At 45.7% G+C, this 27,978-nt stretch overlaps 1 protein-coding gene across 1 annotated transcript in view; it reads left to right on the forward strand.

Moving 5' to 3' along the window:
• Positions 1-27,978, forward strand: part of mdga2a (MAM domain containing glycosylphosphatidylinositol anchor 2a) — a 589,650-nt gene that overhangs the window by 474,379 nt on the left and 87,293 nt on the right. The window contains exons 11-12 of the mRNA XM_078233125.1: positions 7,966-8,143; positions 27,156-27,179. Of these exons, the coding sequence (XP_078089251.1) occupies positions 7,966-8,143; positions 27,156-27,179 (202 nt within the window). The remainder of the gene's footprint in view (positions 1-7,965; positions 8,144-27,155; positions 27,180-27,978) is intronic.

Raw genomic sequence — 27,978 nt, forward strand, 5'->3', positions numbered from 1 at the left:
ACTGTTTTAGAAGCTGTCAGAGTCTCTGGCCCTCACAGCCCCTCACTTCACACCCAACAACATGTCCATCCATTCTATTTCATGGGCCCCACCTACCCCATGCTCACTCTTAACCCTCCATAGTCCCTCAATGCCAACCCATCCCCCTTATACCTCCAATGCCACCTCCAAAGCCACTCACTTAGTATCCATCATGGGCAGACTTCAAGGGCCATGTAGAGGTGAACAAAGCTGATAACAATCTCATACAGTTGTCACTCATGCACACTTGATCATAAATAAACTCCTGTTCATGAAGCCCATTAGAAGTTGTTAAATGTCCGCAGGTGGCAAATCCCTTATTAAAAGGTAGTGAGTTCGCCATTTTGAGTCACCACTTCTGTTCAGATCCCCCATCAAAGACAACTGTGAACTCAGAAACTCTGCTGAGATAATTGTAACTTTTGAAACTCAGCCAAGCATTGATAATGAAATAAAATAGACCTTGGGAAAAGACCACTTCACAAACAGATGTTTTTTTTTCCTAACTTAAACCAGATGGCTTATCAATAAAAGCAGACCAGGGCATTTTTAACTCTCACTGACAACTTAAGTCTGTTTTCTTTCATATTTAATAAACTTCTGATCATATCACTTAAGCAGGCCTTATCTGTCCTCCAAAAACATTTATGTTCCATCAATTCGTGACTCCCTGGGGTTCCTTGCAACAGCCAAAAATAGGGTCTGTTTGAACTCAACATTAGGTTCAAATGTTGAGTTTCAGTTTCCCACTTGTGTGAACCACACCCTATGCCCTAACAGCAAAAATTTACATCACGGTCCTACTCACCGTTTTAAGGAACCTTCCAACTCTGTGAAAATCCAACCCAAAGTTTCTGTGAATTTATGATTTATTTGAGTCTCAACAATGCAGCATGGCAAAGACTTGCATTTAAATCACACTTTCAGCCATGCCAAAATGTTTAACAGCCAATCAAACACTTTTTTCTTGAATGGTAGTCACTGCTATAATGTTGAATGCAAAACCTTTATCATGTGTAGTATATTGTACATTACTTAATACTAAATGTGAAAATATTGTAGTCATGGGAAACATTTGCCATTGAGACTGCATACACCTGCCAACTTTATTGTATTTTTGACAATGCCAACTCATTGTTAATCCATTCAGGCTGTTCAGTACTTGGCAACAAAATTAGTTCATAAAAGAATGTTAATTTTAAAAAGTTTGATGACACAAAGAATGACAGCGAATGTAAGACGGTGTTTCAAAGCTTGGACTCCCACCAGCACACGACGAGTAATCTAATTTGTTCCGATAATTTATGGCATTATCCAAACCGCTCACTGTCAGTCACCTACTTTCTATCCTTATTCAGTAAATATGTGCATGCATCGAGAAAACTGCCGAGAAAAAGGGAGGTAAAGGTTTTTTTTTTAAAAAAGTGTGTTCATTAAATATCATTTAAGAAGTAGGCAGTGAATATGTCTGAGGTCCGCAGTGTGCTGAGCTAGGCATCAAACGAGCTTTTGAAGTTTACTGCAGATTATACAGAAATGGAAATGCACCAAGTCGGATGATGGTGTAGGAAAATTCAAAATGATTTCCAATAACCTAAATATTTGAGAAGGTTTGAAATGCAAATGCCACAGAATTCTAAAGGCATTGTTACGTTTGCACATCATTAACTTTTCACAAAAGACAGGCTTGATATGACATTGGAATTTGTGTGAATAGCAAAGCAAGGGCTTATTCTCCACTTCTAGTTACAGCTAATCCCTGATATCAGCGGAGCCATATGGGGCAGTGAATGTGGAAAACCAATGTGTTTCCAAGGACTGTTGGAGTCAGTGGAGAGACAATTAAGCAAGCAAATGCACTATTCCCTGATCACATATCTGCCATTGTTTGGACGTGGAGTGTCATTTGTTGAGGTGCAGGAAGGCTTCACGCCTGCCTATCCTTTCAAAGTGACTAAGCAAGTACCCTTTGCAGAGAAGGACTTTTAAAGAGGCATCTCATGAAGTAATTTGAAGGCCGCTTGTTGGAAGTTCTTTAAGTAGCTCAGTTGCTTGTAGATCTCCACCTTTTACCCCTGGGACGAGGCAACGCTATTGAGGTTATAGGGAGGGAAAATAACTGACTTTCTTTCCCTCTTGTAAATTTCCCTTATACATTGAAGTGCACCATCTAAAGCATGACAGACACCATCAAATGCAAGAGACTGAACATGGTGAAGACAAGAGGTGGGATTTTCTGGCTGCGCTCGCCCCAAGGCTGGAAAATCCCGCCTGAGCCTTTATGTTCTGCCTGCTACAATTCCCGTGGTGGGCGGGTCAGGAAAATTCTGCCCCAAATCTGGTGCTTTGATGCAGCAAGCTCCTTGTTGTCAGGTTACAGCTGCATTGTCCTATTCAGAGTTTAGCATTCTCGTAGGCTCACTTGTCCATTAGAAGCACTTTATGATACCTCAATGTTTAAAGTGTCAATCTATTACGTTAACTCTATTGACTAAAATTCGCAAACTCTCCGGATGAAAGTTGTCTCAATTCTTTCCTGAAAGTGGCCATGGCCGTTTGGGTAGACAATCAACCCAATGAATGGACAATCTCTGAGTAGGGTCCCCAACTCTGTTGGACCATATTTCTGGAGGCTTTACAATGTGGCTTCTTTCCACCTCCTCCCTTGCTTCATGCTCTCACCAATGATTGTTTATATGTCCATTCTCTAAGTGCGCTGCCTCCTCACATTGATGCGAAAAGCAAATAGATTTCAATATCCAATTGGATGATTTTTGGATCCCAATCAAACAGCTGGTTTTCTCCTGGTTCGTTACTTTTAGAGCCACTCAACAAAAAAAAAAGCATTCAAAGAATGTTTCTTTAAAACTACAATTTTGTTTTGTAATGTTTCTCCAAACATACTCCCAGTTTGCCCACAGTAGTGTCCTGCATGGAGATTATCCCTTAATTCCAGAGGACTACAGGGCAAACTTGAAGGATTGACAACCTTATCTCTGGGTAACAGTTAACCTGAAGTTATTAAGAGACGGAGTCACCCTTTTGTTCCTGTATCATGTTGAAGCAGATTGGATTGTATTTCTGCAGCAAGCTTGTTTTACCTGGAGGGAAATCTGTAGTCACTTTCAGATTCGTCGCCAACAAATTAAAGGCTTTGTGTTTTCAAATTTTTGATTCGGTCTGGAAAGGGAATTAAGACAGATGAGGTTAAAATCTGTAAAGCTCAGTTTAACATCTGTGTTTAGTGAGAAAGTCAATGATTATGTGTATTGAGTATTATGATTCCAGCTTGGTAGATTGTCATATTTATTTTTATTTAGAGTCACAGGACTGCCTATTAACTTTTAACAAAATAGTGAAACGTTTATTAAACAGGGAAAGATTAACTGTAATACGCTACTCCTTCATCCCCCACCTATTTCAAAGTCAAAGTTTATTTATGAGTCGGAAGTAGGTTTATATTAACACTGCAATGAAGTTACTGTGAAAATCTCCTAGTCGCCACACTCCGGCGCCTATTCGGGTACACTGAGGGAAAATTTAGCATGGCCAATGCACCGAACCAGCACGTTTTTCGGACTGTGGGAGGAAACCGGAGCACCCGGAGGAAACCCACGCAGAAACGGGGAGAACGTGCTGACTCCGCACAGACAGTGACCCAACCCCGGAATCGAACCCGGGGTCCCTGGTGCTGTGCTAACCACTGTGCCACCGTGCCACCCCATCTTTAACGATGTATACAGATTTATAAAGATAATGCATGTTACACAATTTATCTTACACTCACGTGTTCTCAGTAAGCGCACTCTCCATGTAAACCACTCGGCAAACTGTGCTCAGACACACCGCAGTCTGAAACTAAGCGACAGATGCCACCCGAGCAACTTCAGTGGATTGCTCAACCAATCCCCTCAAATGCTTGTTACACTGTGAGCTAACAAAGGTTGGCTGCGAAGTGAGGGGGGGATGAGGAAGTGTTTGGCGGAGGGAGAGGAGGTTGAACGTAGAGGCTGGTGGGTGGAAGGGGAGGAAGCCAAAGGAATGAGGGCAGAAATGTGGGAAATAGGGTGTAAGGGACACAGCACAGACATAGTTGAGGGCAGATCTTGCAATACAATACGCATATGGCCTGCGATTTACCTAAAATAAATCCAAGTGCCCAACTCACAGGGAAATGGGAGATTTTCCCGCCCATTTATTGGGTGCTCTGACTTTTGATAAGTTACGGCACTCTCAGCACTACAGATTTATAAGGATAATGCATGTCACACAATTTATTTAAAGGAGAATCATGCCAGCAGAGAGAGCGGGGCGTAATCCCGCTGGAGAGATCGACAGCAGAGTGTTCAGTATACTGGGAGATCGATTGGCACGCCTTCCCCCAATCGCCAACCTCCCAATTGCCCCCCCCGAATCACCCCCCCCTCCCCCAGACATTACATCATAAATAATAGCCTGGGAAGATCGCAGCCGACTGGACACTGGTCGTGTATTCCTGTTATTAGCCTCCCGCTGGCATTCCCCACCCGCCTCATCACTACGTTACTCAACCAGGGAAGTGGGGCAGGAAAATCGCACCCATAGGAGGTGATTCTCCTATCCCGCTGAGCTGCCTTTTTAATCCAGCGGGCCGGGAGACTATAGTGGCGACTGATTCACACGATTCACGCTGGGCGTCCGGGTCTCCGTGCATCTCCCAGCGCCGGATTTCCAGCACCATCAGCTCCATGGAGCTGCCTAATGTATGCAGCAGGTAATTCAAATATAATTTCAATCCTATTAGGAGGCCCAGGACTGAAGTTTCCGGGCCCATTAGCCTCCCCCCCCACCCAACCTGGAGTGTTTCACTCCAGTGGGGTTTACAGTAGCTCCCCACTTGGGGGAGCTGATGGAACGACTCTGCTGTAGTGAAGGGAGGGCAACTGAGGCCCCCCTCAGAGGATTGAGCACTGGGGGGGTGGGGGTGTCATGTTTCCTATGCTGGGAAGGGGATTTATTGATTTTGCTTCAATGGTGGAGATCAGTGGCTGTATTCCTGATCAGTTGTAGGGTTGGGGCAGAGATACATAACTAAATTCCAGCCTGGGAGAAGATACAGGATGTTCGGTTGGGATTTCAATTCATTTGAGGTTGGCCATCTCGTTTCCTGCTTCGCGAGGGCTGGTACCAAGGTTAGATGTTTCGCGTTTACCCGCAACCATTCACGTTGACTTTGGGGTTTCAGTGTTTGACTGTAATTCACGTTTAAAAGTCAGAATCTTTATCCCAGAGTCGAAATGTCCAATACTGGAGGGCACGCACTTCAGGTGAGAGGGTGAAAGTTCAAAGGAAATGTGAGGGGCAAGTTTTTTATGCAGAGAGTGGTAGATGTCTGGAACGCTCTGCCAGGGGTGGTGGTGGTGGAGGCCGATACAATCGGGGCGTTTAAGGGCCTTTTAGACAAGCACATGAATATGCAAGGATTAGAGGGATATGGACCAAGAGCAGGCAAAAAGGATAAGTTTAAGTTGCCAGTATGTTCTGCACATCATCATGGGCCGAAGGGCCTCTGTTCCTGTGCTCTACTGTTCTATGCTCTATGTAATAATTGAGGGCGGGTGACAGAAGTGGTTCTTTTGGTATTGTCACGTAACATTAAGTGCTGCTCCATCATAACTGATCACGTAACATTGGCCGGGATTTTATGGCCTTGCTCGTCCCAAAACCATAAAATCCAGCCCGAGGCCAACAGACCTTCCCATTATCGCTGATTCCTGCCAGTAAAATTAAAGCGTTACGTTTACAATGTCTCAAGCAGGCATAGTGGCTGGAATTTTACCATCCCGCCCGCCGCGGGAATCGGAGGGGGCGAGGGGCGGACCACGGAGAGGTCTGTTGACCTCAGGTGGGATTTTTCTGGTTTCTGGGATGAGCGAGGCAGTAAAACCCCGCTCGTAATGTTGGCAATCCTGCAATTGCTCACTATTGATCGTAATATACATCTCGTGACTCGTACTGTATTTACACCAAGTTAAGCAACAAATGCAACCCTGAGGGATATTATTTAATTGATCGCATTCATCTTGATAATAAAGGTGAACTGAACTCTAACCTGTTCTGCAGATGCAGAATGTCAAATCATTCAAATTAATTAATGGTGTGGGATTATTTGGACCCTACCAATCAACTGTGGTAGAAAATCCTCGAGCTGTTTAATTTTCCTTACGCATGAAGCTTTACCATATTCACAGGCTGGTGTGTCTCTTAACAGGGAAGCACATACCCATGAAATTATAATATTTGAAGAAACGATAAACAGTAATTGAATTCCGAGCTAAGAGTTGCTTTGCTGACTGCAGGGGAGTTTTAAATCTAAAATGCATTGACAGCAGCTTCCCCGATATGGAACAAGATCTATTTTCTCACTTGGTTTAACCAATTGGGTATCATTTGTCCCAGGTGATGGTCTGAGGTTCCATTGAATTCAGATGAGCAGATTACTTTTACTGCCGTCGCTGGGAGAACGACGTTCCTTCAGTTCTACTGCCGAGCTATCAAATATTTCCAATCCCACAACCGGGTTTTATTTGATCATGAGCTGTGTGATGCTTTTTCGAGTGCAGAGAAAGTGTGCGTCCTGCAGAACAGCCTTGGCGCCAGGGGAGGCAGTGGCGCAGTGGTATTGGCATTGGACTCGTAATCCAGTGACCCAGGCTAATGCTCCGGGGACCCGGGTTCAAATCCCACCATGGCCGATGGTGAAATTTGCATTTAATAAAAAATCTGGAATTAAAAGTCTGCTGATGATCATGAAACCATTATCGATTGTTACTTCAGCAATGTGGTTGACTCTTAAATGCCCTCTGAAATGGAGGGCAGTTAGGGAAGCCCAGCCAGTGACACTCACATCCCATAACTGAATAAAAAAGAATATCTGGTTATTGCTCTGGCAGCATTGTGAATACAAGTGTAAATGTAACTTTTATTAGTTGCTATGTTTTCATTGTTTGTGCACTGAAATTTATAACTCACAGGTAGCTGTGTCATAAGAACATAAGAACTAGGAGCAGGAGTAGGCCATCTGGCCCCTTGAGCCTGCTCTGCCATTCAATAAGATCATGGCTGATCTTTTTGTGGACTCAGCTCCAGTTACCCGCCCGCTCACCATAACCCTTAATTCCTCAACTGTTCAAAAATTTATCTATCCTTGCCTTAAAATGAGTGTCAGGAGAATTAAACCTGTGACTTTGTTTCTAACAGTGAAACAATGTACGTTTGAAGGCTGGAATTCCAGCTTTTACCATTCCAAATGATCTTGGCACTTATATTCCTAATCGCCGCCCTCCTGCCCGCACGGGCCGGCCAATCGTACTCCCCCCCCCACCCCTCCCCGATCCCAGTTGCAGAGTGCGCAGTCCCTGCCTCCTTCAGGCCCCGCCTCCTCCCAGTAGGCCATGCCCCTGTGGGCCCCACCCACTTGGCACTGCACGGTGCCCAGTGGGCACTGCCAGTGTGCCAGGTTGGCAGTGCCAGGTTGCCCAGTGGACAGTGCCAGGGTACCAGGCTGGCACTGCCTTGCCTGTCTGGCCTACATGTGATGCCAGATCCACAGCAATGTGGTTGACTCTTAACTGCCCTGAGGGATGACTCACCTGATGAAGGGGCAGTGTTCCGAAAGCTTGTGATTCCAAATAAACTCGTTGGACTTTAACCTGGTGTTGTGAGACTTCTTATTGTGCCCACCCCAGTCCAACGCCGGCATCTCCACTTCAGGGATGGCAATAAACGTTGGCCCAGCCAGCGACACCCAAATCCCATGAATGAATAATAAGAAAAAAGTTATTTTCTCCTCATGTCAAATACCTCGATATTTACTTTCTGAGTGTAACTGTAGTTAGAACAAAAAATAAACTGTCGCGGTGATTCCCAGTACTGACCAGTCTCATTTTCCCACTTCATTTTCAGACCGGCCAACAGCGTTGGTGGGAACAAGAAATTTCGGGCAATATGATCCAAACAGGAGAGTTAATCACACACAACCTGACTGAACTGTTGAAGCCTGAGGCCTACGAAGTTCGCCTGACACCGATTACACGATTTGGAGAAGGTGATTCCACCATCCGAGTCATTAAATACACTGACGGTAAGACTTACGCTGAGAGACATTTCAAACTTGGAAAATTGCTTTGAAGAGCATTGGAAATTTGAATTGCTTGAGATAAATACAACAATTTCTCAGATTGTTTAAAATTTTAAAAAATGTGCAACCAATGAGCTTATTCTTTCATTATACAGATCATTTGTTATAGAACTTTTACAATGCACACCATATACCATGGATGTAGCCTTTTCATACCTTGTTCTTTGTGGGTTATAAACCTCTTTGATTCAGTATATTTCTTTAGTATTATTAATCCAGTGTGATTAATAATACTGTGATTCAATTGATTCAGCCCTTGAATGTTGACTAATTTTAAGACGCACTCTGGTGTATGACACTTGAGGATCTTGTCAAATCTGAAAACACATCAATGCACTGTTACACAAAATGAAGTGGAAAGCATACTACACAGAAACATTGTGTATTTAAAGAGTGAATTAAGGAACTGTATTCATCTCTGTCCATTCTCCTGGTGCTACCTCCATGCTGAACATATTGAGATTTGGACTGGGATTTTGCCCGTTCTTTGACGATGGGCTGGGAACTATGAGGGGCAGGAATCATAGAATCCCTACAGTGCAGAAGGTGGCCATTTGGCCCATCAAGTCTGCACAGATCACAATCACACCCAGATCCTATCCCCATAACCCCATGCATTTACCCTAGCTAGTCCCCCTGACACTAAGGGGCAATTAAGCATGGTCAATCCACCTAACCCGCATGTCTTTCGGACTGTGGGAGGAAACTGGAGCACCTGGAGGAAACCCACACAGACACGGGGAGAACGTGCAAACTCCACGCAGACAGTGACCCAAGCTGGGAATCGAACCTGGGTCCTTGGTGCTGTGAGGCAGCAGTGCTAACCACTGTGTCACCGTGCTGCTCCCAAAATGATGGAAAATTATGACAAATGGCGTTGGGGTAGAAACCTGACGTGTTCACCAGGCTGGCAGGAGGAGGCCGGGCACGAAGGTGGCGGGAAGATAATTAAGCCTGTTGGGTCAACAATTAATTACGATTTCACCAACATTTTTCCATTTTGTGAGGGACGCATGAGGATCTTCACCTCGCCAACCATAAGGAGATGGGAGTCAGTGCCGGGTTAATCTTTGCTGCCGTGAGCAACCATGTGAGAGGCAGCCTGGCTTGTTAGGGCAGGTGAAAATGAGCAGACATTGGCAGTATCGATATGGAGGCTCTCCAACCTGGCTGGGCATGGCGGACATGTTCTGACTGAGTATCCTCTCTGACCCCGCATTTATAGAGACAGAATAAGGGGTTGGGGTTTTGATTTGATTTGCTTTATTATTGTCACATGTATTACTATACAGTGAAAAATATTGTTTCTTGCGTGCTATACAGACAAGGCATACCATTCATAGAGAAGGGAACAAGAGGGTGCAGAATGTAGTGTTACCATCAAAGCTAGGGTGTAGAGAAAGATCAATTTAATGCGAGGTAGGTCCACTCAAAAGTCTGATGGCAGCAGGGAAGAAGCTGTTCGTAAGTCAGTTCCTCAGCTTTTGGCCCTGAGAATGGATGCAGCAATTTGCAGTGCACCTTATTCAGTAAAGCCTTGAGCCCTCCAGTGAGGATGAGTGTCAGGGAGCCAGACAGCTGCAGCCACTGGGAGCCAGGTTGCAACACCCAGAGAAGCACCAGGATCAGGAGACATGGACAGGGAGGAGATGGAGTCACATACAACCAGCCTCTTTTCCTTAGACAATGGGATCCACCAGAGAGGGCTTCTCACCAGCTCAGCTTCCTAAAATTGTTGGAGTGGCAGTGTCTGCTCCTCTCCCGGGACGTTGTTGCCGTGATGGAGAAGGATCGGAACACAATGGGAAGTGGTTAGCACCTATTGCTCTGGTGGTGAAGGTTGCGGTTTAAGCTGCATTTCCACACCTCAGGATCATTCCAGGCATCCACTGGAGACATCTGTGGGATCTCACAGTCTGTGGCTTGTTACTGCATCAAGATGGTCACTAATGCCACATTCAACAGGGCCACATTAAGTGTGTTTGTACACTGGTCCAGACAGTAAGGCCCATCACTGGATTCCCGCACATCATTGCCTGGATACATGTGGTCCCCTCCAATAGGCCAGACAGGAGCCTTCATTAACAGAAATGACTTCTATTCAATCACTGTACTCTGTCACCACTGCAAATAATCCTTCAGGTATATGCAAGGTTTCCGAGAATTTGTGACAGCACCTTTATACTGCAGCGATCCTATTTTCCCAGCCTTCTCAGTTAGCCACCACTTTCAGGGATGGATACTTAGCAATAAAGGCTCTCCACTGAAAATGTGCCCCCTTACACCTCTGGGAATCCAAGCAGATGCAGAGCAGCTGGGGCGGCACAGTGGCACAGTGGTTAGCACTGCTGCCTCGCAGCGCCAGGGACCCGGGGTCGACTCCTGGTTTGGGTCACTGGCCGTGTCTGCCCCGACCCGCAACCTCACGAATTTACGCCGCTTATCCCCTTAACCTGCACATTTCTGGACACTGAGGGGCAATTTAGCATAGCCAATCCACCTAACCTGCACATAGAACATAGAACATAGAAAGCCACAGCACAAACAGGCCCTTCGGCCCACAAGTTGCGCCGATCACATCCCCACCTCTAGGCCTATCTATAGCCCTCAATCCCATTAAATCCCATGTACTCATCCAGAAGTCTCTTAAAAGACCCCAACGAGTTTGCCTCCACCACCACCGACGTCAGCCGATTCCACTCACCCACCACCCTCTGAGTGAAAAACTTACCCCTGACATCTCCTCTGTACCTACCCCCCAGCACCTTAAACCTGTGTCCTCTCGTAGCAACCATTTCAGCCCTTGGAAATAGCCTCTGAGAGTCTACCCTATCCAGACCTCTCAACATCTTGTAAACCTCTATCAGGTCACCTCTCATCCTTCGTCTCTCCAGGGAGAAGAGACCAAGCTCCCTCAACCTATCCTCATAAGGCATGCCCCCAATCCAGGCAACATCCTTGTAAATCTCCTCTGCACCCTTTCAATGGCTTCAACATCTTTCCTGTAATGAGGTGACCAGAACTGCGCGCAGTACTCCAAGTGGGGTCTAACCAGGGTCCTATAAAGCTGCAGCATTATCTCCCGACTCCTAAACTCAATCCCTCGATTAATGAAGGCCAGTACGCCATACGCCTTCTTGACCGCATCCTCCACCTGCGAGGCCGATTTAAGAGTCCTATGGACCCGGACCCCAAGGTCCTTCTGATCCTCTACACTGCTAAGAATGGTACCCTTCATATTATACTGCTGCTTCATCCCATTGGATCTGCCAAAATGGATCACCACACACTTATCCGGGTTGAAGTCCATCTGCCACTTCTCCGCCCAGTCTTGCATTCTATCTATGTCTCGCTGCAACTTCTGACATCCCTCCAAACTATCCACAACACCACCTACCTTGGTGTCGTCAGCAAACTTACCAACCCATCCCTCCACTTCCTCATCCAGGTCATTTATGAAAATGACAAACAGCAAGGGTCCCAGAACAGATCCCTGGGGCACTCCACTGGTCACTGACCTCCATGCAGAGAAAGACCCCTCCACAGCCACTCTCTGCCTTCTGCAGGCAAGCCAGTTCTGGATCCACAAGGCAACAGCCCCTTGGATCCCATGCCCTCTCACTTTCTCAAGAAGTCTTGCATGGGGGACCTTATCGAACGCCTTGCTGAAGTCCATATAGACCACATCCACCGCTCTTCCTTCGTCAATGTGTTTGGTCACATTTTCAAAGAACTCAACCAGGCTCGTAAGGCACGACCTGCCCTTGACAAAGCCGTGCTGACTACTTTTGATCATACTAAACCTCTCTAGATGATCATAAATCCTGTCTCTCAGGATCCTCTCCATCACCTTACCAACCACTGAGGTTAGACTCACCGGTCGGTAATTTCCTGGGCTGTCCCTGTTCCCTTTCTTGAATATAGGGACCACATCTGCAATCCTCCAATCCTCCGGAACCTCTCCCGTCTCCATCGACGATGCAAAGATCATCGCCAAAGGCTCCGCAATCTCCTCCCTCGCCTCCCACAGTAACCTGGGGTACATCCCATCCGGTCCCGGCGACTTACCAACCTTGATGCCATTCAATAGTTCCAACACATCCTCTTTCTTTATGTCCACATGCTCGATCCTTTCTGTCCACCGCAAACCAGCAGTACAACCACCCAGATCCCTTTCCACCGTGAATACCGAGGTAAAGTATTCATTAAGCAGCTCCGCCATTTCTAACGGTTCCGCACAAACTTTTCCCCCTTCACCTTTTAAGGGTCCTATGCCTTCACATCTCATCCTTTTACTCTTGACATATTTGTAGAAAGCCTTGGGATTCTCCTTAATCTTACCCGCCAAGGCCTTCTCATGACCCCTTCTCGCTCTCCTAATTTCCTTCTTAAGCTCCTTCCTACATCCCGTATACTCCTCTAAATCCTTAACACCTCCTAGCTCTCTGAACCTTCTGTACGCCTCTCTTTTCTTATTCACCAGGTTCATCACAACCTTCGTGCACCACGGTTCCCGTACCCTACCAACACCCCCCTGTCTCATCGGAACGTTGTCATGCAGAGCTCCAGACAAACATTCCTTGAAAATCCTCCACTTTCCTTCGGTACTTTTCCCCAAGAATGCCTCCTTCCATCTTTGGACTGTAGGAGGAAACCGGAGCACCCGGAGGAAACCCAGGCAGACACGGGGAAAAGGTGCAAACTCCACACAAACCGTGGCCCAAGCCGGGAATCGAACCCAGGTCCGAGTCGCTGTGAGGCAGCAATGATAACCGTTGTACCACCGTGCAGATTGTACTGTGCAGACAGGTTTCTCATGAAGCTACCTGAAGCATCCATTCACTGCACCCTCCCAGGCTGCTGCCTTTAAAATGTGGGGCCAGCCTTTTCTGAGCCGACATTGTCTCCGACTCCCACATTCTAATTAGCCAACTCCCCCGCCTGTCTGTTATCTGTTTCAGCGATGTTAGTCGAAACATCAGTATTGGGCAGGACTCATAAAATCATAGAATCCCTATAATGCGGAAGGAGGCCACTCAGTCCATTGAGTCTGCACCGACCACAATCCCACCCAGGCCCTATTTCCGTAACCCCTACATTTACCCTGGCTAATCCTCCTGACACTAAGGGGCAATTTAGCACGGCTAATCCACCTAACCCTCACATCTTTGGACTATGGGAGGAATGATGTGGAGATGCTGGCGTTGGACTAGGATAAACACAGTAAGAAGTCTAACAACACCAAGTTAAAATCCAACAGGTTTATTTCGTGGCTTTTGCTACCAAATAAACCTGTTGGACTTTAACCTGGTGTTGTTAGACTTCTTACTATGGGAGGAAACCAGAGCACCCAGAGGAAACCCACTCAGACCCGGGGAGAATGTGCAACTCCACACAGACAGTCACCCAAGCCAGGAATCAAAGCCGGGTCCCTGATTTTATTTTTGTATTTTTATTCCAATTCAATCAAATCAAGTCCAATTCAGAGTCTCAACAAGTTGAGACATTCCCGATCCAAGCTGACAAGACAGGGTTCTCACCTCCTGTCTTGGGCTTGATCTACATGATCCAAGCTGATTGGAGTAGGCATAGCTCCTCCTCCGAGACTTGATCTCATTTGCATCTTAGCCAAAAGGCCGAGATGCCGCTTTTAAAAATTGCTTCAAATGAAGCTAAAATGTAACCTAATGACTTCAACCAAATGACTTCTATTCAATCACTGTACTCTGTCACCACTGCAAATAATCCTTCAGGTATATGCAAGGCTTCCGAGAATTTGTGACAACACCTTTATACTGCAGCAGTCCTATTTTCCCAGCCTTCTCAGTCAGCCACCACTTTCAGGGATGGATACTTAGCAATAAAGGCTCCCCACTGAAAATGTGCCCCCTTACACCTCTGGGAATCCAAGCAGATGCAGAGCAGCTGGGGCGGCACAGTGGTTAGCATGTCGATACTACACTCGGGTCCCTGATGCTGTGAGGCAGCCGTGCTAACTACTGTGCCACCGTGCCAACTCTTGCTCTTTTTCAAATTGTGCCATGGGATCTTTAATGTCCACCAGAGAGAGGCCTCAATTTAACAAACCGTGTGAAAGACAGCACCTCTGACAGTGCGGCACTCCCCAAGTACTGGGCTGGAGTGGCAGCCTAGATTCTGTGCTCAAACCTCAAGGATGGTCCTTGAACCAACAACCTTCTGACTCTTCAGTGGAAGTGTTGCTGTTCAGCCACTATTTATATTGGCGACACAGTATTGTCGAGCTGAAGGGCACAGTTTTACACTGCGTAGAAAGTAATAAAGTAATTAACATATTAACATTTGCATTTGTGACAACTGGGATGCTCATGGCAAAGTTATACATAATTAAACTTCGAGAAATTTTATTAAGATAACTGCATTATCTGCCTTCTGATTCATGCAGCATTCTACGATCTAATTTATTTTGGAAATGTAAAAATAGTTGGAACGGCCAATATTGGAGCTGGTGATGATATTTTCTGCTCTACAAGTGTTCATATTAATTATATAAATAATCGTATTCATACAGTAATTGGAATTAGAAAATGTTTCTCGGAAATAACAGACCACAGCGCTAACTTTTTGTCGCCACTGGAGAAATTCCATGTTAGTGTTGATAATTTATATTATTATTCATTATTAAATCTGAATCCAATATCTTTATTAATGATTGGAGCTACCAATTGGTTACCAAAGGGTAAATACTAACCCTCGGGATCACAATGTAATAGGGAGATCAGGCTTGAACACTGGGGGAATATTAGCATGGCAGCAGTATATTTATTAAATCACCAGTTTTGCAAGCTATTCAGAAAGCCAAGGTCTAATATCCAATTGGACTGCAAACAATATATAGGATTCTCTCAGGAAGAAGTGTATGTGTGCATGTGTGTGTGTGTGTGTGTCTGTGTGTACATGTGTGTGTGATTTTGTTCCCTACCTATCTGCCTCTCTATTTACATCTTTATTTCCCTAGTTTCACCTGCCACTCTCTCCTCTGTGTCTGTCTGGCTCTCTCTAACTCTGTCTGATTCTCTCCACGGATGGGATTTTCCAGCCCTTCCTGCCAGCAGGGCCTTCCAGTTCCACCAAAGGCGACCTCCCATGATGGCAGCAGGGTGGACGAGCCTTGCAAAACGCTGAGGACATTGGTGGAACTGGAAGCTTCCAGTGGCGGGAAACGTGTCTCCATTCCTTACGGTTCTCAGTCTATCTGGTCCTCTCACTTTCTCTCTAATGCCCTTTGTCACTATTCTCAGGTCTACAAAAAGGCGCATCCAGGAGCAATGAGTAGCTGACTGCTGGCTGGGAAAAGGGCTTTGGGGGTAGTTGCGTCCAAGCAGAAAGTTTTCTCTGAAACTCAAGTCCCTGCACATTATTGTCATCGAACCTGAAATCTGGCTAGACCCTTCTCCACCAATATTACTGCCAAAGGAAAAGAGACCACTGTGGCCAATCACTTCCGTGGAAAGAACGGATTTTGACTTAGGGACAGTTTTCCTTGTTTAGCTCGTGGTGGTCATCCAGAACTAGGGGTCAGAGTTTGAGATAAGGGGTAAACCTTTTCGAACTGAGGTGAGGAGAAATTTCTTCACCCAGAGGGTGGTGAATATGTGGAATTCACTACCACAGGAAGTAGCTAAGGCCAAAATGTTGTCTGAATACCAGAAGAAATTAGATATAGCTCTTGGGGCTGAAGGAATCAAGGGATATATGTGGAAAGGGGGATCAGGATATTGAATTTGATGATCAGCCACAATCAAAATGAATGGTGGAGCAGGCTCGAAGGGCCGAATGGCCCATTCCTGCTTCCAGTTTCTATGTTTCTGTTTCTATTCAGTCCCTCGAGCCTGCACCCCCCCTCAATACAATCATGGCTGATCTGTTTGTGTTGATTTGATTTGATTTATTATTGTTACATGTATTAGTAAACAGTGAAAAGATTGTTTCCTGCACGCTATACAGAGCATACCGTTCATAGAGAAGGAGACGAGAGAGTGCAGAATGGAGTGTTAGTCATAGCTAGGGTGTAGAGAAAAATCAACTTAATACAAGGTAGGTCCACATTCCCCACCTGCCCACGATAATCTTTGACTCGCTTGCATAGCAAGAATCTATCTAGCTCTGCCTCAAAAAATTTTGAGTCATCTTGCTTCCACCGTCGTCTGCGGCAGAGAGTTCCCACAGAGGTTATTGCTCTCTCAAACCTTGCCAAAGAGAGAATTTTTCAAATCTGAGCCTTAACTGTGCATGTCAACAAGCTGCTCAGCTGGGGAGCACGCTGATCCTGTCCTCAAAGCTTCATCCTGATGTGGGGATCCATTCCAGTTACTGAATACTGATTGGGAATGGGGAACTCGGGCTGATTTTCCGATGCGTACCACAGACCCCTGCCCGTTCCACCCTTTCTGTTTCCTGTCAACATCAGTCAGCTATTGATTCTGTTTGCTGATGTTATTATATTTTAATTTTGGACCATGAATGATGAGATAATTGGGCAAATGAATTAAAGGCCACTTAACGAGGATTTATTGATAAGGATGGATGTTTTGTATCTCACAGAGCAAACTGTAGACAGTCTTCTTTATATATGACTGATTAGTCATTTGATTATACTCAGGCGTAACCTTCTGGCCTTTGGCAGGTTGCTGTATGGTCCCGAATTATGAGAAATAATTAAAGCAAACTCCAATACGTAAATTACATATTAAGCGTTATTAGATCAGACATACAGTGCAGAACATCCATTGCACTATGGCTGCACCTGCAATCAAGGTTCAAAACAGGATCAACCCAAATCATTGAACCTAAATGAATTATCATGCACTCACACGCACATAGACACTCAGTCACACACTCTTACCCACACGCAATTGTACGGACAATTACACATTTACTCACACTCTCAAAATCACAGTCTCTTGTATATCGACCTGACAACACAATGGCCTTCTTATTATCCTTATACACACACACACACACTCACTCACTCACTCATACTCAAACACAAACACACACACACCCACATACATGCACACATACATACACATGCACACATACACACGCACACACACACACACACACAACCTTATATGTTTCAAATAGAATATGAGCTCTCTTTATCAGCATGTCCACAGGGAGTGGCAAAGCCTCTTTTGATTGGAGATATCCATCTGACAATGTTTTAGGTTCCCCTTAAATATTCAGCCGATGATGAATCAGGCTTCCCTCAGTCTTCATTAAACAATCTTCCAATGGTGGGTCAGTTCCCCTTTAAATATCTTGTTCTAAGCGCATGACAGATTGTTCTTCATGCGAGTCGCATTCCCCCTCTGACTGTCCTTCTCTTTCCGATGATCAGTTCCCTTCACTGTAGCTCTCCCTCCTTCCCGCAGCCATGAGGGTTATCCACTCCTTTCAATGGAGAACAGGATGTTATATTGCCAAAGCCTCAATGACCTATCGATAATAACCAATGATGGTTCCCGTTTTGATTCAAACTGAAATTTGAAGCCGCACGACAAAGAAGCATCTTTAGACTTTCCTTCAGTAAATTCCGTCATTTGAAGAGCACAATAACCTTTATTTCGAAGCTTGAGGAACAACACCTCATCTTCTGGTCAGTCACTCTGCAGCTGGGTGACCAACCTCCTTGGCTTTCCGGGGCTTTCCTGTTTTAGAGGCACTTGCTGTGTGTCCCAGTTTGTCTGCACAGTAATGTTGATGGGTCCACGTTCTCAACCATCAAACTTTGTGCTTGAACGGAATGTACTTGGACATGCAAACCCTGCCCTTCTCCCGACAGCTCGCTTCCACAGTGCCCACAACCCTCGGCTACACCACCCTTCCACTACTCTGACAGGCTGTCCACCCTCCCACAAACCCCCTCCCCACACTCTGACAGGTTCTTCACAGCAGGCCCACACCCCCCCACACCCCCGCCAACTCGGACAGGTTCTCCAGCACTACCCTCTCTCCCTCCTCCCCCACTCTGACAGATTCTCCAGCACTACTCTCTCCTTGCTGCCCCTTCCCGCAACCCCCCTCCTCCTCCCCGGTTTTGCCAGCTCCCCTCTTCCCCCCACTCTTGCGGATTAGCCAGCGTCCCCACTTGGATGCCAAAGTGTCCCTTCATTTGTTCACTGAGAGTTGGTCACCCAATCTGCAGCCTTCTGGACCAGTGATCAACTCAGCAATTCAGACCATGAACTCTGTCTCCATTTTGATTTTGTTTTGCCAAGTGCCAGTCTGTATTTTATTTTCATGGTTTTTTGATTCCTGACAAAGCTGTTCATTATTCTGCCCTTAACACTCACCCAACGCCAATGCTTGGTTTCCTTACTGCAACCACTGCCACTCTCTCTGACTTTTGTTCCATTCTGTCTTTGTTATTTAATCTCCCCTGCACTCACCCCATCCCAGACCTTTCTTTTTCTTCTTCCTCCCCTCTCTTTTGTTCAACAGCATAAAACACATCACATTTCCACACCCGCTCCTCCCCCACCCCTGCCAACCTTCAGCCTGAAGAGTGACATCCGGCCTGCAACAGTAACTAGGTTTCTTACTCCACAGACGCTGCCAGACCTGCTGAGTATTTCCACTTCCTGTTTTTATTTAACAATTGTTTAGCTGGACAGATCAAATCACAAGTGTCTAGGTGGCCAAGTTGCTGGTCAGGATTGTTTATTGTTCTGTCCACACAAAATATCTTTGTGTTGCTTCTGGATAGCCTTGTCTGGTTTGTCTGTTCTGTAATGGGGTTTGACGTTAAAAAAATTGGATATTCCTCAGTCAGCCCAATCTAGTTGAAAGTCCAGCCTTTTACCAAAGAGGTTTTCTCTTCCTACATTATTCATTTCAATTACTTGCTATGCAGTAGGAATAGAGATAGATCACACTTTGATAAAAAAAACCCAGCAAAACCCTCACTCTATCCATTTTCCCCAGGAATGCTGATCCGAATGCTGATGAGAGACTAATCCATTAATTGACCAGCGCATTAATATTGGCTCTTGTGTTTGCAAATGACTCATTCACTGCACTTCAAAGTGACTCATTTCGTGAAGTGTTATTGAGAAATTTCTGAAATAGTTTGTAAGGTATTGTGGAATGATGGAAGCCTGCAACACAGACAGAGGCCTTTCAGTTTGATTTTCCTTTGCTGCAGCTATTAAAATGGAATCCAATTGCCCCTGTTCACTTCCTGGAGCCTTGAACCATCCTTTGCTCCAAACACCTATCGACTTCTCTCCGTAAGATGCAAATTCCTTTACCTCAAACACTCCCTGCCGCAAAGCATTCCATGAGTTAACTGCAACTTATGTTTATATCGTGCCTTTAACATAAGAAACTGTCCCAAGGCTTTCACAAGAGCATTATACAGCAAACTAGACACTAAATCACCTATGGCGATATTAGAGCAAGTGGTCAAAAGCTTGGTCAAAAAGTTTATTTATCAGTCACAAGTAAGTTTATATTAACACTGCAATGAAGTGACTGTGAAAATCCCCTAATTGCCACACTCGGAAGCCGGGAAGTGAACCCGGGTCCCTGGCACTGTGAGGCAGCAGTGTTCACCACTGTGTTACCGTGCCGCCAAGTAAGAAGTCTCACAATACCAGGTTAAAGTCGAACAGGTTTATTTGGAATCACGAGCTTTCGGAGCGCTGCTCCTTCATCAGGTCTCCCCTCCCCAGCTTACTCCTTGCAAATGTCCAGTCTATGGAAAACTAGTTAGACGAACTTAGAGCCAGATACGCTTTCCAAAGGGAACTGAGGGACTGCTGTGTATTCTGTTTCACGGAGACGTGGCTCACTCCTGCTTCACCGGACAGTGCCCTACAACCAGAGGGCTTCTCAATCCATCAAATGGACCGGACAGCGGCCTCAGGCAAGGCTAGGGGAGGTGTGGTCTGCTTCCTAATCAACACCTCATGGTGCCTAGACATAGCAACACTGACAACTTTCTGCGTTCTCCAAGGCGGTCTTCACGACACACGACAGCGCAGAGTCGCTGAGCAGAAACTGATAGCCAAGTTCCACACACATGAGGACGGCCTAAACTGGGAAGTTGGGTTTATGTCACACCATCAGTAACCCCACAGCTTGCCTCCTGGACTTGCAGAATCTCACTGGCTGTCCTGTCTGGGGACAATACACATCTCTTTAACCTGTGCTTAATGCTCCCTCCACTCACATTGTCTGTATCTTTAAGACCTGGTTGGCTGTAGAGATTTGCATTCTAATCAGTATTCTGTAACTTGATTTTGTGTCTCTGTGCCCTGTTTGAGAGTCGATTTCCACTCCATCTGATGAAGGAGCAGCGCTCCGAAAGCTATTGGCATTTGCTACCAAATAAACCTGTTGGACTTTAACCTGGTGTTGTTCAAACTCTTACTGTGTTCACCCCAGTCCAACGCCGGCATCTCCACATCATGACTACCATCAACTTTCTGCTCCCCAGACCTAGAATACCTGACGCTAAAATGCCGCCCCACTACCTTCCGCAGGAGTTCACCTCTGTTATCCTGATGGCAGTTTACATCCCACCCCATGTGGACATGAAGATGGCACTGGACGAAATATATACCACTATGAATAGCCTTGAGATGAAACATCTCGAGGCCTTGTTCATCGTGGCCGGGGACTTCAATCAGGCCAAGCTCAAGAGCATACTACCAAGTTACCACCAACACGTCTCCTGTTCCACCAGAGGTCCTAACATCCTAGACCACTGCGACACAAATATCAAACATGCCTACCGCTCTATCGCCCACCCACACTTTGGCAAATCAGACCTCAAGGCTGTGCTCTTGCTCCCAGCTTACAAGCAAAAACTGAAGCGGGAGAATCCATCAGAGTTATGTAATGTTGGTCTGAGGAGTCGGATGATCTCCTACGGGGCTGCTTGGAGTCAGGGGACTGGTCAGTATTTAAAAACTCTGCGACCGTCTGAATGAGTACGTCACTACAGTAACTGACTTCATTAGTAAGTGTGTAGAAGAGTGTGAGCCAAAGAAGCAAATCCGTGTGTTCCCCAACCAGAAACCATGGATGAACAGGGATATCCACTGCTTGCTGAAGTCCAGGTCTGAGGTGTTCAAGTCAGGCGACACTGACCTATACAAGAAAGCCAGATATGATCTAAGGAGATCCATCAAAGATGCCAAAAGACAATACCGGACCAAGCTAGAGTCCTAGGCTAGCTACACCAACCCCTGCCGACCATGGCAAAGTCTGCAAGACATAACAGGCTACAATATGAAAGCATGTAAAATCGCCGGCTCCAATGCACCTCTCCCTGATGAGCTCAATGCATTCTACGCCCGTTTTGAGCAAGAGGTCAGCGAGAGCATGCCCTGGAAGCCATTGGAATATTATTTAAATGGAGAAAAATTACATTGTGCGACTGTGCAGAGGGACCTGGGGGTCCTTGTGCACGAATCGCAAAAACTCAGTCTGCAGGTGCAGCAGGTGATCAAGAAGGCGAATGGAATGTTGGCCTTTATCGCGAGGGGGATAGAATATAAAAGCAGGGAGGTCTTGCTGCAACTGTACAAGGCACTGGTGAGGCCGCAACTGGAGTACTGTGTGCAGTTTTGGTCCCCTTATTTGCAAAAGGATATATTGGCCTTGGACGGAGTACAGAGAAGGTTCACCAGGTTGATACCGGAGGTGAAGGGTGTAGCTTATGAGGAGAGATTGAACAGATTGGGTCTGTACTCGTTGGAGTTTAGAAGGCTGAGGGGTGATCTTATAGAGACATATAAGATAATGAAGGGGCTGGATAGGGTAGAGGTGGAGAGACTCTTTCCACTTAGAAGGGAAACCAGAACTAGAGGGCACAGCCTCAAAATAAGTGGGAGGGTAGTGAATCTCTGGAATTCTCTGCCCATTGAAGTGGTGGAGGCTACCTTGTTGAATATGTTTAAATCACGGGTAGATAGATTTCTGATCGATAAGGGAATTAAGGGATATGGGGAGCAGGCGGGTAAGTGGAACTGATTTGCTTCAGATCAGCCATGATCTTGTTGAATGGCGGGGCAGGCTCGAGGGGCTAGATGGCCTACTCCTGCTCCTATTTCTTATGTTCTTATGTTCTTATAAGCCCTGGATGAACCTGTATCTGGGGTCACCATTGCAGGTGTCAGAGCAGCTTTCTTGAAGGTCAACCCACGGAAAGCAACTGGCCCGGATGGAGCACCAGGATGAGCACTGAGATCCTGCGTGGATCAGCTGGCGGGGGTATTCACAGACTTCTTCAACCTCTCTTTACAACAATCTGAGGTCCCTATCTGCTTCAAGAAGACGACCATCATTCTGGTACCTAAGAAAAACCAAGCATCATGCCTTAATGACTATCGGCTGGTGGCTCTGACATCCATCATTTTGAAGTGCTTCAAAAGGTTAGTCATGGCACGAATCAATTCCAGCCTCCTGGACTACCTGGATCCACTACAGTTTGCCTACCGCCGCAACAGGTCCACAGCAGACGCCATTTCCCTGGCCCTGCACTCAACTTTGGAGCACCTAGATAACAAGGACACCTATGTCAGACTCCTATTAATTGACTACAGTTCAGCCTTCAAAACTATTATTCCCACGAAACTCATCTCCAAACTACATGGCCTGGGCCTTGGCTCTTCCCTTTGTGACTGGATTCTGAACTTCTTAACCCACAGATCACAATTAGTAAGGATAGGCAACAACATCTTTCCATGATCAACCTCAACACCGGTGCCCCACAAGGCTGTGTTCTCAGCCCCCTACTATACTCCTTATACACCTATGACTGTGCGGCCAAATTCCCCTCCAATTTGATTTTCAAGTTTGCTGACAACACCACCGTAGTGGGTCTGATCTCAAACAATGACGAGACAGAGTACAGGAATGAGATAGAGAATCTGGTGAACTGGTGCGGCAACAATAATCTCTCCCTCAATGTCAACAAAATGAAGAAGATTGTCATCAACTTCAGGAAGCGTAAAGGAGAACATGCCCCTGTCTACATCAATGGGACGAAGTAGAAAGGGTCGAGAGCTTCTAGTTTTTAGGTGTCCAGATCACCAACAACCTGTCCTGGTGCCCCCATGCCGACACTAGAGTTAAGAAAGCCCATCAACGCCTCTACTTTCTCAGAAGACTAAGGAAATTTGGCATGTCAGCCATGACTCTCACCATCTTTTACAGATGCCCCATGGAAAGCATTCTTTCTGGTTGTATCACAGCTTGGTATGGCTCCTGCTCTGCCCAAGACTGCAAGGATCTATAAAAGGTCGTGAATGTAGCCCAATCCATCCCACAAATCAGCCTCCCATCCATTGACTCTGTCTACACTTCCCACTGCCTCGGCAAAGCAGCCAGCATAATTAAGGACCCCACGCACCCCGGACGGGCCACCCCGGGCGGCACGGTAGCACAGTGGTCAGCACTGCTGCTTCACAGCTCCAGGGTCCTGGGTTCGATTCCCGGCTTGGATCACTGTCTGTGTGGAGTTTGCACATTCTCCTCGTGTCTGCGTGGGTTTCCTCCGGGTGCTCCGGTTTCCTCCCACAGTCCAAAGATGTGCGGGTGAGGTTGATTGGCCATGGTAAAATTGCCCCTTAGTGTCCTGAGATGCGTAGGTTAGAGGGATTAGTGGGTAAAATATGGAGGGATATGGGGGTAGGGCCTGGGTGGGATTGTGGTCAGTGCAGACTCGATGGGCCGAATGGCCTCTTTCTGTACTGTAGGGTTTCTATGATTTCTATGATTCTCTCTTCCACCTTCTTCCTTCGGGAAAAAGATACAAAAGTCTGAGGTCACATACCAACCGACTCAAGAACAGCATCTTCCCTGCTGCTGTCAGACTTTTGAATGGACCTACCTTGCATTAAGTTGATCTTTCTCTACAGCCTAGCTATGTCTGTAACACTACATTCTGCACTCTCTCGCTTCCTTCTCTATGAACGGTGTGCTTTGTCTATATTGCGTGCAAGAAGCAATACTTTTCACTGTATGTTAATACATGTGAGAAAATAATAAAACAAATCAAATCAAAATCAGAAAGGTGAGTCATCCGGTGAAGGGGCAGCGCTCCGAAAGCTCGTGATTCCAAATAAACCTGTTGGATTTTAACCTGGTGTTCTGAGACTTGATAAAGGAAGAGAGGCAACAAGTCAGAGGGAGAGAAATGTAGAGAAGGAGATCTCGGGCTTAGGGCCTAGGCGACTGAATGACCACCAACGGTTGAGTGACTAAAATTGAGGATGTCAGAAGAGGCCATAATTAAATGAATACAGATATCTCGGGGGGTTGGAGGGGGGGCATTGGAGGGCTGGAGGAGATTACAGAGTTGGGGGCTGTGAGGCCATGGAGGGATTTGCAAATGAGGATGAAAATCTTAACTCAACCTGTTTGACCAGGAGACAATGTTGGTCAGTTAGCACAGAGGTGATAGAAGAACAAGACCGAGTGGGCTTTAGGACATCAAAAGCTTGACCTCAAGTTTACAAAGGGTGGAATGTGGGAGACCAGCAGTGTTGGAATAGTCAAGTCCCGAGGTAAGAAAGATAATGGATGAGGGTTTCAGCAGCAGATAAGCTGAGGCAGGATGCAGTGGAGCAATGTTTGTCAGGTGGGAAGACAGTCTTTCTGATGATGCGGACATTTAATCGGAAGCTTGTATTGGAGTCAAATCCGACACCAAGGCTTAACAACCCTTTAAGAAGCCAAATTTCTCCTCACCTGTCTCCATAATCTCTTAGTAAATAATTAAATCAAGGCCTCCTTGTTGCTGCCTCCAGAAGCAAAATAAACAATAATTCCTTATTCAAAGTCCTGCACAACTTTAAAACAAAAACTCAATTAAATCTCCACTTAGCCTCTTTTATCCCAATGGAAATACTCCTGGTATCTCTTATTCCTTCTCCTCATTATAATTCCTATCCCTGACATCTTGGTAACCCCATGTCTATGCATTATTTGGCCAAAATAGCCTTTCGTTCATCAGGCAACCACTATACGAGCTTCTCCTAATGTGATTTACTCCTTGTATACTGTCTCCCATGTAGAAAATTCAGCAAACTATTGAGCTTCTTTCGGTTTTATCAACCCAAATTTGCACTTTTAGGGATTTCGCTCTTTGCATTTCCAGCTTCCTCTGCTTAGCCACACCCTATCCAGGGAAGGCACATTGGGGTTTCTTGTTTTCTTCACAAAACATATTAATTTAAACAGCCTTTCTCTGATGTTTGTGTTATCAAGTCCCAATCTAAAAACAAGAAGTAGGTATAGTCTGCCTGAGGTACATCACTCCCAATCCTTTTGAGTCTGAGAAATACTTGTTTACCCTAACCTTTTGATTCCTATCCATCAACTAGAATTCCAAATAAATATCCAAAACAAGGTCGTTCCTTCCTTCATTCACTACCCACTTATTCATGCTCTCATTCGAAAACTATTAATTATTTTCCACTCCGCAGGAAAGCTAAGTTTAACAGCTACTGTAAAAGGTATATAGGGGCGGCATGGTAGCACAGTGGGTTAGCACTGCTGCTTCACAGCTCCAGGGACCTGGGTTCGATTCCGGGCTTGGGTCACTGCCTGTGTGGAGTTTGCACATTCTCCTCGTGTCTGCGTGGGTTTCCTCCGGGTGCTCCGGTTTCCTCCCACTGTCCAAAGATGTGCTGGTTAGGTTGATTGGCCATGCTAAAATTGCCCCTTAGTGTCCTGAGATGTGTAGGTTAGAGGGACTAGCGGGTAAATATGTAGGGATATGGGGCCTGGGTGGGATTGTGGTCGGTGCAGACTCGATGGGCTGAATGGCCTCTTTCTGTACTGTAGGGTTTCTATGATCTTCTATGATCTAATCTACTTGTTCATTATTGTTCAGCAAATGTTTCTGATGATTAAAGATAGAGGGACAAATTGCTTCATGTAGATTCTTGCTTCTCATAGAATCCCTACAGTCCAGAAGGAGGCCATTTGGCCCATCGAATCTGCACTGACAACAATCCCACCCAGATTCTATCTCCATAACCCCACGTATTTACCCTGCCAATCCCCCTGACACTAAGGGACAATTTAGCATGGCCAATCAACCTAACCCACACATCTTTGAACTGTGAGGAAAAAACTGGAGCACCCGGAGGAAACACACGCAGACACGGGGAGAATGTACAAGTTCCACACAAACAGTCACCTGGGTCCCTAACCACTGTGCCACTGTGGTGCCATCTAATCTGCTATGCAGATTTACATTGACTTCTTCTGGAGCAGGAAGTGCCTCCACTGCTACCCCTGCAGCCCACACAGCAACCTTCATTGATAGAAACAACACTATGCAGACGAATATCCATCTCCTAATCTACTGCATCGTTATTCTGCCGCCTTCTAAAATCATGTGTTACGTGAAAGCATGAGATAGAATTAACAAGAATGGGAAGGATTCTCTCTGCAATCCTTGGACACATTGGAAGGTTATCTGAGCAGCTGAAAACAAACTCAGACACACAGAGAGCTTTGACTCACTTATATTTGTATATTTGAAAAGATGGAGGCCAAAGCATATTCAAACGTAAAAGGTAACAAAGGATTTTAAAATATTTAAGTAAAGTAAATCAAATTATTTCAAGACTTTTGTGTTATGTAATGAATTATGTGTTGTAACTTACTGTAGTCCCTCATTTTATAGATTAATCATTAACTTTTGGTTCCCTGTGTCCAAAAAAACTACTTGAATTAAAATGTTGGCATGGTGTGACTATTAAACTGCAACATGATCTCCAAGGTCGAGAAGTGTGATTGATTGAATGTGCTGAAATGTATTTGGCTTACTTTGATTTTAAGTGATAGAAAGTAAGATTACAGGGCAATGATAAAATGGAATCGCTGTGGAGAAGTGGAAATTATGCAATGGTGTCAGATTAACTCAAACTTTTTGTTTCCTTTACAGCCCCCATGACGAATCCACATTTAGGTAAGTACCTTATTTTTGTTTTTCTATGGAGAAGCCATTATGAATTGGCTAAAGTTAATTTATTAGTCACAAGTAAGGCTTACATTAACACTGCAATGAAGTTACTGTGAAATTCCCCTATCGCCACACTCCGACACCTATTTGGGTCAATGCACCTAACCAGTACGTCTTTCAGAATGTGGGAGGAAACCGGAGCACCCGGAGGAAACCCACGCAGACACGGGGAGAATGTGTAAACTCCACACAGACAGTGACCCAAGCTGAGAATCGAACCCAGGTCCCTGGCGCTGTGAGACAGCAGTGCTAACCACTGTGCCACCGTGCCGTCTAGTCTGGTTAGTTTTCTGGCTGGAGAAGTGGGGCCACAGTTACAGAATTTGTTATAGTTTGACTTGTGGACTGCCACCATGTGTTCACGTCACCCTCATGTGCACCGTCTCCAGGTCTCTTCAAAATACTCACATCAGATGGTATTAAAAAAAAGCTTTTTCCACTGTTGGTTTATAATAACTATGTCTCAGATAGGGAAAGACCAGGTCACATGGCAGCTCTGCATATTTTCTTTTCTACCTCAGGGACCAAATTTCGAACTCTACCCAATCTAATTTGAAGACAAGTTGGTTATTCTTTCTCCTGGCTGGAAGGGGTCTAAGTGAATTGGGTTCGACAAATCTCCAGCTGGTTCCAAGTAGACGTGGCTCTGCAGCACACAACTAACCAGGAGAAACACAAACATTAGGTGGAGCCACAAAGACTCCTGGAATCCATTTGACAATTCCAAAACTCAAAGTATAATGAT

Source organism: Mustelus asterias, chromosome 18 (assembly GCF_964213995.1).
Source record: "Mustelus asterias chromosome 18, sMusAst1.hap1.1, whole genome shotgun sequence".
NCBI lineage: Eukaryota > Metazoa > Chordata > Chondrichthyes > Carcharhiniformes > Triakidae > Mustelus > Mustelus asterias.